Source organism: Camellia sinensis, chromosome 4 (assembly GCF_055761805.1).
Source record: "Camellia sinensis isolate YWXY chromosome 4, ASM5576180v1, whole genome shotgun sequence".
In the NCBI taxonomy this organism is placed as follows: Eukaryota; Viridiplantae; Streptophyta; class Magnoliopsida; order Ericales; family Theaceae; genus Camellia; species Camellia sinensis.
Window position 1 is genome coordinate 11,035,205 of NC_138964.1, and position 13,425 is coordinate 11,048,629.

The window sequence follows — 13,425 nt, forward strand, 5'->3', positions numbered from 1 at the left end:
AATAAATAAATAAATAAATAAATAATCATGCTCCTTTAATTGCAACATATTACAAACCCAAAAAATATGTTGTATTTAATATTCAAATTATGTCATAACAGAAACTATATCACTTCTGAAATTTTTTGGAAATTTTTGGTATTTTCTGAAATTTTAAATAACTAATAAACACATATAAAATTAGAAATAAACATTTCAGAATCTGGTAAAATACAAAAAACCATACCAATAAATATTAAACCATTACAGTGGTCTAAAATAAAAAATTCAGCCCCAAAAACTTAATCATGCAACACCAGATGCATTTTAAAGCAGAAATAATGAATTATTATATCAAGAAAAATATTTTTTATTTTCATAAAATTTTGAAAAATATCTAGAAGATAGAAAATTTAATTCTGAGTCTAACGGTACTAACCATGCTTCAAACAAAGCTATAACGAATTACTTATGACCATTTAATGTAATTTTGAATTTTAAAGAAAACAAACAGACACTTAACCACAGCCGTCAAACCAGCCAAACCGGCGCCAAAAACGACGCGGCTCGGCTCAGAGAGCGGCTCAGCGCGTGTCTCAGCGCCCGGCGTGCACGTGGGCAGCGCGGAACAGCGCGCGCGTGGAAGCGCGTCTCAGCACGTAGAGGCTCGTGAGAGCGCGTGTCTGCCGCTGACAGCGTCATCTGGAGCGTGAGGCACACCCGACGCCTTCCGGGGTGTTTTTCGGTCCGATTTCGGTACTCCCGAACTCCATTTTTCACAACAAAAACATTTATGGCATCAAAAATCACATTTAATGAACATAAAAATGAGGTGTACCACACTCTCAATCTAATGGGAGTTGAAATTTTCCTCTATAAACATTCATGTATATAATGTGTACATATATATATATATATAAAATATACACATGATTAGAGAAAACACGAAAATACCCATTCATGCTCTGATACCAATGTAAAACATAAAGCATTATAACGCGGCGGATGAAAAATTGTGGTCATACCTTTTTCAGCAGAGTCTGAATTGAAGGATCTTGTGGGTAAATCACGTGCTTCCTCAATCTGATCAATCAACTCAGCAATTGAGTGATATTACAGAATGAATATCACCCACACAAGTCACAGTGCAAAATGGCTCTTGATCGTTGTATTTTGGGAGAGAGTCAGTATATAGGAAAAGCATACGACATACGTTGTTTTTCTCTTAATCACCCATATCCCATATCATATCAGATATATAGGATAATATCTCATTTATCCATATCAGTTGATATGATAGATATGGATATTTTGAGTGGTTATCCAAGTAAGTTTTGAATTCAGATTCAAACTTACATGGATAAGGTTCAAAAGGTTCAAAGGGTCATGCCACATGAGCGTCCAATTTCTAACAGTAAGACTTCTACGGAAGATGACCATTGTTGACTATATAAAGAGGACACTCCCGTGAGTCTAAGGTACACTTTATTTTACGCTTTACTTGAGAACTGTTTCTTTACTTAAGCCAAGATAATTGTGAGATTGTTAACTGACTTGATCATCAAAATGCCCTCGGTCTTATTGTCTCTTTGTGTGTAGTTGTGGGGCTTTTTTATTTTTGCATGTGTTCTACAACTTAGTTCCAAGATCTCAGCGAAGAGATCCGATTTAATTATGAAGTCAAAATTCAACACTTAAACCTTCCATTCATTTTCTCCATGGTTGCCCCTGGAACCAAGATCAATACTACATACTTTTTTGTTTTGTTTCTATTCCCTTCTTTCCCTTCTTTCATTTTCTTCTTCCTTTCTTCATTTTTAGTACCACTATCCCCATCACCCATACACTCAATCAGAGCAATCTTACGCTTTACACTTCCGTAGAAAAATATTGTAAAAAGTAATTTGTATTTAAATGGAGAGTGACTGAAGATTGAGAACAACTCATGTAATCAGATAAAAAGCATGTAAGTGGGGAGAAAAAGAAGATAAATTCTGTAGAAACAAAAGGAGAGAAAACCACATGGGTGTATGAAAAAAAAAAAACACAAAAGAGAGGAAAGGATATATATATATATATATATATAATGGTAGGAGAAGTCCATGTGATTGAGTTGAAAAAACAAATTGTTTTGTTTGAATAGAAAACGAGTGTAAACCTGGGAGACAGATAATGTCGGATGGGTTTGACTAAAAAAATTGCGAAGGATGATGGGTTTTATTATTTGACAAAATTTGTAGGAACAAGGAGACTGCCTAGCTCTCCTTGGGCCAGGGCTGGCCTCTCAGATAGCATGTGGCGGTGACAGAGAAATGAGAGGCAAAAATGACATCCATTAATATATTTGCCTTATATTTTCTTTTCAACAAAATAAATTTTATTGATAAGAGTCAAGAGCAAAGTCTTACATCATACATCAATAAAGAAATAACAAATAACAAAAAGACAGTGCTATAAGTATCATAGCATGACCCAATTATCCCAATTAAGTTGGCACAAAAAGACATACCCAATCATTTGCAGCACCAACCACACAAATTGGTTGAGGAGAAATCAACCAACCACATAATAAAATAAAAGCATTATAAGCCATTCAAACTTGGTTAATATATACTTAAAAGACCCTTTTATTATTTGTCAATTAATTTTAAATTAATTATTTTAACATCATATCAAAGTTGAATTTTGAATAATTTTTAATAAGTCTGTCAAATGCTATTTTCACTTTTCATCCTTGTCACCTCCACACGCTAATGCTAGTCTATGTAATTGGTTATTGGAAAAAATTACAAACAATTATGCATTATTTTCCTCATGGCCAAGTTGTCACTTTTTTTCCAATCATCTAAACTGTTTGGTTCAGTTTTTGAACCTTGAATTTATTCTAACTTTTCTTATTGCATGCTGTTCGTTGGGTATGATTGGAGTAAGGTATTTTGTTTTTTCCTTTCTGCCCTCTATTCTTCCTCTTACTTTTTCATATACCTATTTTTCCTAGGAGGAGGCTCCTCCTAGTAACCTCTTTTTCCTAAATTAACCAACACTTCACTTTTAACGATTACGAAAAGAATTATGCTACTCTAATTTAAAATTTAAACTCATTATTTAAATTTAATAATTTGATAATCTATTAAAATATTTAAAATAATTCTTTTTCTCATATTCTTTAATCACCGCTATTACAAAAAAAAGTTGTAAATAAAAATAGCACCTAATTAATAATGGAAAGTATTTTTTATTTTAAGTATGAAATGGTGACATATTGTCATATAGATAGATGAATATGGCTGTGAATTATACATTTTGAAATGTTGTGTTAGATTGAGGGGAACCCTTCGTTACACTTACATGCACCTTATTATCTATTTTCTAGTACATGTCAAATGTTTTTGTGACAAATGTTTCGTAATTTTTTTTAAATAAAAGTATGACAATTTGTAATTCAAAAATGTTTCAATGAAAAAATGTGTAATGTTGAATTTTATTTATGAATCACAAATTGTTGTAATTCTATTAGAAAGATTATGTAATATTTGTCAAAAAAATCCATAAAAATGTGTAAAAAAAAATGTGAGAGAGAGAGAGATGAGAGAGAGACCCTTTGGTTTATTTTGAACTTTGAACATTTTACTTGCTTGCATTAGTAAGGTATTTTTTTATTTTTAATATTTTTATTCCTTCCTTCACTTTCATAATATATATATAGACATGAAAACTCTTCCATATATATATATATATTCCTTCCTTCTCTCTCTCTCTCTCTCTCTCTCTCTATATATATATATATATATATATATATACATGAAAACTCTTCCATAATCCCCAAAGAGAAGTGAGAGTTTTGTGAGAGATCAACACCAGCCAACTAACTTTTGAAGAAGTTTAATTTTATTTTATATTTGTATATAATAAAGATTTCAAAAGGAGGGTAAAGTGCTCATGGCTGCTTCTTCCAGTACGCAGGGACAACGGGTAAGTTACATGACATTATCATCCATTGCCATATCCTTTTACTCTTCATTATTGTTTCCCGTTTATACCCTTTCTCATCACACTGTCCTTTATTACTTTGCATTGTATGCATCAGTATGATAAATGGTTGAAAATTATAAGAATCAAACTCTTTCTACATTGTTTAATGGGGTTCACTTATTTTGAAAATGGGACTTTCAGTGATAAAATTTTAAAATGTATTTTTAGAAAAAATAATTTGGTCTCAAAAAAATAATAATTTATTAGTAATGTCTAAATTTCATTGCTAAAAATATAATAATGACAATTTAGGTAACAAATTAATTGGTCTCAAAAAAATAATTTTACGTTTAAATTTTTGTCTCTCCCCATGTTTGTTATATTTAGGAATGGCAACGGGGTGAGACGGGGCCAGGGATCACCCTCCCCGATCCCCAATGGTGCAAATTTCCCGTCCCCGTCCCTGGCCTCGATCCCTAATGGGTAACCCACTACCGCCCCCTAACGGGGATCGGGTTTCCCGACCCCGAAAATCCCTGGCCCAAAAAAAAAAAAAAAAAAAAAATAGCTCTAGAAAATGAATTCATCAACAACAACAACATCAACAGATCTAAACTCAAAAAACATCTAACAAATCAAACATCTGAGCCCTAACAGATCTAACAGATCAAAAAATATTTTCATCATTTTCATCACCTACAGATCTTCATCTTCATCTCCACCATTTTCCAGATCTGAAGAACAAAAGCAAAAAACTAGAGAGAGAGACGGAGATACCGTGAGAGGGAGATGAGTCGGCGGTGAGAACGAGACAAGAAGCCGGCGGTGAGGGAGTTGCCTGTGAGAACGAGAGAAGGAGCCGGTGGTGAGGGAGCTGCGGTTGTGTGTATGAGAGAAAGAGAGAGAAGACAGAGAGAGAGGGGCCAGATGCGTCTGTGTCATGTTTGTTGCCAACTCAACAAACCTTATAATTTAAATATATTATCATCTATTTATCATTTATTTTTTTAAAACAAATATAATTTAAATAAATAATTACTAATATTCAACCATTTTTGTTAGGACCCTTTGTTGTCAAACCATGGAACAAAACCAAGGTTGTAACAATTTCTTATTTTTTAGATTTTCTTGTTTTGGTCTTCCCGTTCAAGCGGGGAACGTGGCGCTCGAGCAGGGTTTTCACCCTCCCAGTATCTCTCTCATGCCTGCAAAAATACTAGATAGTGGGATTCCACGCTCGAACGTGGAAACTTCCGCTCGAGTGTGGACCTTGTATGAATCGCGGAATATGCAGTCTCTGCCCAAGCGGGAATTAATTCCCACGCTCGAGCGGACCACGCGATCTCAGGTTCTATAAATTCGCATGTTAGGTCTGTTTTAGGATTACTTCTCCTAGATCTTGTTTAAGGTTTTTTAGGGTTTTGTTTGAGGTTTTCTTCTAGAGATTTTTGTGAGTTTTCCTTGATAAAATTGAATGAGTATTCAACTCATGATTAGAGAAACACATATCGAGGAGATTGTTCGTATACATACAAGAGTGTTATTCTTCGGTGGATTCCGAAGATTCAAGCGTAGAGTTTCAAAAGGCGTTTGATTCTGTACGTAGTCGTTAATTCGACAAGTGAAGTTGTGGATTTAACTTCAGGATTGATCAGTTCCGAGACGAAGGCGTTGTGAAAGAGTTATAGAAGATTCGAAGACAAATTGACTGAGTTGGGTAATTTGTGTGTTATCTTTGTAATCTTTCTTTCTTCAGTAGTGGATTGATTAGTGGCGTTTTGCCCGTGATTTTTTTATTACAATTGAAGGTTCTTCAATTGTGGTTTTTTCCACGTAAAAATCGTTTGTGTCGATTTATTGTTTATTCAGAAAAATAACAATTTAAATCACTTTCGTAAGTGCTTGATGATTTAGATTGCTTGTTTTGAATAATTGGGATTTGGAATATTTTAATCTTGATCTAATCACGAATCACTTAGAATTTTCAATTTTAATTTTTTGTGTAAATATTCGACTCAACGAGTCCTGAAATTTAAGCGATTCATATTGTTAAAATCGTTCTCAAAATGAATCTACAAGTCCAACCACAATTTGAGAAAAACCAAACACTTTTAATAAATGTAAAGCCACTAGTTGTTTAGTGTCATTAATTGTAAAAATTTCGTACAAATAATTCAGCTTCATTTAACAATTTTACTTCTTGATATAAGGCAATATGAGATCTACATGAATAAATATATATATATATATATATATATATATATATTTTTGGGTTTAGTAATAAAAAAGGAGTAAGAAATTTAATGAGAATTTTTTTTTAAGTTCTCTGATATTAAAATTTTATAAGAGAAAGAACATATAATATTTTCGAAGTGGTTAAGGGCCCTCATCATTTTCATGGAGAAAATTTCATATAGGGAAATTTTGGCCTGACACAGAGAAATTTCAATTTTCATAAAGAAATTTCTCTGGTATGATTGCAGAAAATTTTTATCGAGGGATCTTAGTTAAAAATAAAATAAAATAAAATAAAAAATAAAAAAAACAACAACATATTGAACCGCTTTCCCTCTCCAAAGATGGAGAGGAATATTTTGCTATGTGTTTGTATTATCCTCTACGCCAGGGACAGAAATGGAAAATATCTTTCATGGTCAACAGAAAACAAATTTGTATGGACATAAAATGTTTTCTCCCTTTACAAGGCAGAAAATGTTTTCCCAATTAAAATTTTATCAATATCACCACACTACCACCGTCACTCTCACGTCCACCACCACACCACTATCATCACGGCCATTGCCACCACCACCATTGCTACTACCACCGCTGCCCTACCACCATGCCACCGCCTCCACCTTCATTTCACCACCACCACCACCACCACCAAACATAGAAAAATATTTTACATTTGATAATATTTTTTGCCTAGACAAATAAAGCATTAACTGAGTCGGTGGTCAATTATAACATGGTATCAAATTAAGTAAGATCTTGTGTTCGAATCTCACTGCTTACGTGATAATTAAAAAACATTGCGCATGATTGACCCTTAATTTCTGGTTATTATTATGTATTTTAATGTTTGTTTGGTCATGGTTGCATGGATGGATGCAGAGAACAATGATGAGGACTGGAGATACACACCACTCCTCAAAGCTGCACTCAAGGGAGACTGGGATTCCGCCAAAATATTCTTAGACCAAGATCCAGATGCACTCACTGCCAATATCACTCTTTCCAAGGAGACGGCACTCCACATAGCAGTTAAGAGTGGAAGGTCAATCGAATTTGTGAAGGAGTTGGTGGATATGATGCCGGCAGAGGCGCTGGAATTGCGTACCACGGCCGGTGGCACTGCCCATCAATATGCTGCATGGCTCGGAAACACCAAGGCTGCGGTTATCCTGGTGGACAAACACCCTGCCTCCTTATATATGCGCGACAATGGTACTTCGTTACCGCTCCACTGGGCTGCTCGTTTTGGACATAAGGACACCCTTTTGTATTTATTGTGTGTCACAAAGGAGGATGATCCAGTGTCCAGGCCATTCGCATGCCCCTCTGGTGTTGAGCTTCTCTCACTAGTAGTAAGTCAACAATTTTACGGTGAGCAACATCTAATTACTTTGCTTGCGAATTAATACAAATCTGATTAATCAAAAAGTAGTCACGAGAATGACAATGTTCAAATATTATAAACAAACATCATGTAAATATAATTTAGCCATCCCAGATCCATAAAATGCTCAAACTTGGAGGTCGTTTGGCAATAAGCTTAAATTAGTTAAAAAAATCATCATAAAAAAAATTAAAAAGTCAAACATTCAAAAAATCATACAAAAAATTCAAGTACTCAAAATTTTAATTTTCTTTACTTTTTACACTTTTTTTTTTTTTGGTGTGTGTAAAAAATCCAAAAAACCATTCTCAAACACTTCCACTTGGTTGGTTTGCATTTCAAAATATTTTTCAAAACATAGAACTAGTTTGATAAAAATAATTATTAAAATAATAATTTAAAATTTTTAAATTATTTATATCTATCAAAAAATAAAACTATATGAAAATGATCAATATTTTTTAATTTTTAATTTTTTTTTATCATTTTATGTTTTAAAATTTTAGAGAAAACAATTTGAAAAAAAGATTTTGAAAATCAAACCAAACAGATCTTTCAATTTTTTTTCACCTTATATTTTAGTTAAAAAGCCAAAAAATTATTAAAAAAACATTTTCCAAACAAATTACTATGTTATAAGTTTTAATTTATAGCTTATTTACTATTTGAGAGGGAGATTTATGAGCTGGAAGTGGGCCGAGATAAAATCTGAGCAAGTTGAAGACCCAAGGGCGTGTTGGGCCGAGATAGCTTAGGATCTGCCCGGAGTTGGGCTGCTCAGCTCGTGGCCGAACTACTTGCACCTGTGGTGACCGTGCAACTTGTGTTGCTCGGCCAGAAGGCACGCACCTTTGGCTCGGCAGGGAAGCTTGCGCCCGGAGCTCGGCAGGAAAGCCTTTGGTTGATCGGCGTGACCTTTCTGGAGCTTGACTTCACCAGAATGCAGTCGAGTATGATAGAAACGGAGCTCGGCTATTGCTACACTTGGGCATGAAGTGCAGCCTGGATGTCGGCAGCCGTGACACTGAACCCCGGCTGCCGAGCTCCCAGCAGAGTGGGCTGGCAGTTGGGTTGGGTGACGTACAGCAAGATTTGTGCTGACGGATGGGATAGCAGTACCACGTGTCGAGAGAGCGCTGAGGGTAGGTTTGGGACGCAGAAGGTATATAAGCAAGTCTGCGCCCCCCATGTTTGACAGATGCACATTTGGTGAGACATACACTAAACACAACTCAGTCCTCTCTCTCTCTCTATCCCTGTGTGTGTCTAACTTGATCGTCGGAGGGGTATTCCGGCCACACACCGCCGGGTAGCTCACCGCCGTTGTGCTCGCAGGTCGATCGGACAGTCAGGAGCTTGGAAGAAAGGAGTGCGGGCTTGCCTGAATATTTGCTCCCTGTACAATTGGCGCCGTTTGTGGGAAGTTGACAGACAAAACCTTGTCTTCCAGGCTCGTCTGATCGCCGTCCATGGCGAACAACGAGGAGATTCCGCTGTCCGCTGTCGACGAAATTACCCAGAAGTCAGGCAGACGAAGAGAGGGGCATCCCACCATCGTTCCTCCGATGGCGGCCCTGGAGATTTCTCCAGGAGAACATTCCAGAGACGCACGAGATAATCGCGGAAGAAGTTATGGTCATTCACGGAGTCCAGACGGTCATCGGCGGCGGAGAGACTCACATGCCAGACGTCTGGAACACAAGTTAAGGGACCAGGACGCCGTCATCCGGCGTATGGTGGCGGAGATGGAGGAGCTGAAGCGACATGTCAAAGGGAAGAGTGCAGCTGGAGAGGGAGACCACAGTGAGCGCACCCAACCCCGCCGTTCAGATAGTCAGAGTCAGCGGCACACTCCTTCCATTTCTATCACCAGAAGTTACAAGGTTGCAGATTTCGATGTGCATGAAGAGAAGTCCAGCGCACAAGACAACACCTATCTACCCTCACGTCCGGCGACGACGTCAAGGTATTCTTATTCTGCTCACTCTGAGGATTTGCGGGCAGTTTTGAAGGAACAGGCTCACCGACGGGAGGCTCCAAGGGTGCCGGCGTTCCAGCGGCTATCCTATGGGGTTCATGCTAGCGAGGAGGTTAGAATGCCTCTACCCCGCCCAGCAGCGCCTCTCCTTGTAGATACAAACTTGGCGAGGCTGAGTGCCACCCCATTCTCCGTGGATATAAAGACCGCGCCGCTTCTGGCGGGCTTCCACCAGCCAAAGTTCACGCTCTATGACGGAAAAACCGACCCGTATATGCATGTAAGTCATTGCCGACAGGTCATGACTGGACATAGGCGGAATGATGCTCTTATGTACTTGATCTTCCCGTCAAGTTTGGGCGAGCTGGGTTTGAAATGGTTCGAGAGGTTGCCGGAGGAGAGCAATCAAAGGTGGCAGCAGTTGGCCGAAGCCTTTGTGACGCGCTTCAAAACCAACACCAAAACACCAAAGGAAGTTGATCACCTCCTCAGTGTCAAGATGGAAACAAGCGACACATTGAAGGCATACAACTGCAGATATTGGGAGACCTTCAATGAGATCCTAGATTGCCCGGTCAACCTTGCAATCACACAATACAAGCGTGGTCTTCCGGTCGGACATAGACTGCGGGACTCGCTTACCATGCACCAGCCGACATCCATGGGCCAGCTAATGCAGCGCATCAATGAGCACATCCGAGTGGAAGATGATGCGTCAGCATCTAACGTGAAGGCAACCCCGGTAGCCACAGACAAGCGATCAGCTGGCAAAGTGCACGCCGTCGGACAGGAGTCCGGCCAATCCAGCGACCACGCTAAAGAATCGGACCATGGCAATAATCGCAAAAACTGGGGTAGGGGATATCGGAATGACCGGGATGACTACCCCCGGGATGACGTAGCCGATGCAAACAGAAGGTTGAGAGCTAGGACAGGCATAACCACGGTCTTTAAGATTCCAATCTATCGCATACTTAGTGAAATCCGTGACGAGGAGTACGTCCGGTTTCTTGCTAAGTTAGGCGATGGGCAGAAGGGCTTCAACCCAAGGTACCGTTGCACGTTTCACCGGGAGCGAGGCCACCAGACAGAGGACTGTTTGCCTTTGAGGCAACACTTGGAAGAGCTAGTCGCAGCCGGGCACTTGGATCTATACATTGATGGGGGGCTTGAAAGCCAATCAAGCTCCGGTTGACCCGCGGGGACCGGATGACCGAGATGCGCCTCCACAAGGGGTGGTTAATGTCATCCACGGCATAGTGGAACCTGCGCGTATATGCGAGCTCCGAGGTATGATCAAGAAGGCAGAACATATGAGGAAAGTTTTGTCAGTTCAGCCTGCAATCAAGAGGGGGAAGACCGAAGAGAAAGAAGTGATCAGTTTCTTTTCAAGAGACTCAGAGCGCATCCAGACGCCGCACAACGATGCCCTGGTGGTTACACTCTGCGTCAAAGAATTTGATGTCAAACGGATCTTGATCGATCAGGGAAGCTCGGTCGAGATCATGTACTACCACACTTTCAAACAACTCAAGCTCCAGGATACAGATTTGGCCCCAGCAACTTCGCCACTGGTTGGTTTCAACTCACAACCGGAGTGGCCTTTGGAAAAGATTATCCTGCCGGTCAAAGCGGGATCCGTGGTCAAACAAGTGAAGTTATGGGTTTTGCAGGTGCCATCCACTTATAATTTGATCCTAGGAAGGGGATGGCTTCACGCTATGCAAGCCGTAGCGTCGACCTATCATCAGGTGATGAGATTCCCCTCGGTTATGGGGGCAATCGAAGAAATTTGGGGCGATCAAGTCATGTCGAAGCAATGCTTCATGGCGGTCAACGTGAGCCGAGCTGCCAAAGGCTTCATTCAAATAATTGAGAGACCGGAAGACCGGGGAGTCCTCAACGATGTGGGCACCAAGGCCAAGGACAAAGCTGTCGAGGAATTGGTGGAAGTGCGCATTGATACCGAGTATCTGGACAAGTTCTTCTTGCTCGGCTCAAGCCTTACAGCCCAAGAAAGAACTGACATGGTTGAGTTCTTGATGGCCAACATCGAAGTCTTCGCATGGACACCTTACGACATGCCCAGTATCGATCCGAGCTTTATATGCCATCATCTCAATGTCTTCCCCGGGGCAAAGCCGGTCATTCAACGAACAAGGAGATCGGCGTTGCATCACGTCGAGGTAGTTGCGGAGGAAGTGAAGAACTTGCTTGAGGCGCGAGCAATTCAGGAAGTGCACTACCCACGGTGGATTTCCAACACAATCGTGGTGCCCAAGAAGAATGGGAAGTGGCGAGTTTGCGTTGACTACAAGACCGTCAACTGAGCTTGTCCGAAAGACAGCTTCCCTCTGCCTAGAATAGACCAACTTGTGGATTTAACGGCTGGACATAACAGGCTCAGTTTCTTGTACGCCTACCGCGGCTACCATCAAATTGCCATGCATGGGCCCGACCGAGAGGTCACCTCGTTTACTACACCAAGGGGGCTCTTCTGCTACCGAGTCATGCCTTTTGGTTTGAAGAACGCCGGGGCAACCTTTCAAAGGATGGTGACCAAGATGTTCGCTCCTCTGCTAGGCCGGACAATGGAGGCCTATATTGATGATATGGTGGTTAAGAGCCCGCATCAAGCAGACCATTTGTCCGATTTGGCCGAGATGTTCGCCATTCTCAAAAAGCACAAACTACGCTTGAATGCGTCTAAGTGCGCCTTCGGCGTGGGATCCGAAAAACTTTTGGGTTTCCTAGTCACGAACCGAGGTATCGAAGCAGACCCTACACAAATCCGAGCAGTGCAAGAGTTGAAGCAGCCTTGCTCGGCTAAAGATGTGCAACATCTAGCCGGAATGGCCGCTGCGCTTAATCGATTTATAAGCCGGTCATCAGATCGCTGCCACCCTTTCTTTCAAGCCTTAAAATCAAAGTTCTCATGGGATGAAGAGTGTGATCGGGCTTTGGCCGAGCTCAAGGAATATTTGTCTTCAGCGCCGCTGTTGGTCACACCGGAGCCCGGAGAAGAACTTTACCTTTATCTGGCCGTATCGTAGCATGCGGTCAGTGCAGTGCTTGTCCGGTCGGAAGGAATCAAACATCTACCCATCTTCTACGTCAGCAAAACCTTGCTACCGGCAGAGTCGAGGTACTTGCCGCTGGAAAAACTTGCGTTAGCGTTGATGATGGCTTCAAGGAAGTTGGCGCACTATTTCCATGCCCGTACCATCATCGTCTTGACCGAGTTCCCTCTCAAAGTTTTGTTCGAACGGGAAGTCTTTTCCGGTCGGATTCTTAAGTGGGCGGTCAAATTGGGACAATTTGATGTGAAGTTCCAGCCGCGCACAGCCATAAAAGCCCAGACTCTGGCCGACTTCGTTGCTGAATTCTCACCCGGAACTCATCCGGTATGCCCGGTCGATATTACCGAGGCAGATGAAGAGGTGAATGCAAGCTCCACCAAAATGCCGCAGCTTGGTGGCATTGGCAACGCGGAACTTGCGCGCCCCACCGAAGCTCCTTCAGTTTGTACGATACTACAACCCAGTGATGCGATGGCGGAGTTGGCTACCACTGACCAACCCGCTTTGTCCGATACCACGTCATTGAGGAGGGAAGAAATGGAACCGCTCAGCACAGAGCCTGCGGCCGACATAATATTGCAACCTGGCGATTCGCCCACGGACTTAAGCATTGTGAATCAACTTGCTGAGTCCGACGCCGAATCACCAAGGGAGGCTGAAGTGGAACCGCTCGTCACGGAACCGGAAGCCGAACAGCCGAGCAACCGTGATCCCATCAACCTTCAAGCTTCTCAGGAACCCTCAGAGTGTTGGAAGCTCTTTGTCAGCGAAATGTGGAAACTTTTTGTTGATGG

The 13,425-nt window shown here is 40.9% G+C and overlaps 1 protein-coding gene across 1 annotated transcript in view; it reads left to right on the forward strand.

The window, feature by feature from the left end:
• The first annotated feature begins 7,020 nt into the window (after positions 1-7,020).
• LOC114314678 (uncharacterized) overlaps positions 7,021-13,425 on the forward strand; it is a 160,233-nt gene continuing 153,828 nt past the window's right edge. Inside the window, exon 1 of the mRNA XM_082924235.1 lies at positions 7,021-7,560. Within this exon, the coding sequence (XP_082780361.1) occupies positions 7,023-7,560 (538 nt within the window). The 5' untranslated portion in view covers positions 7,021-7,022. The remainder of the gene's footprint in view (positions 7,561-13,425) is intronic.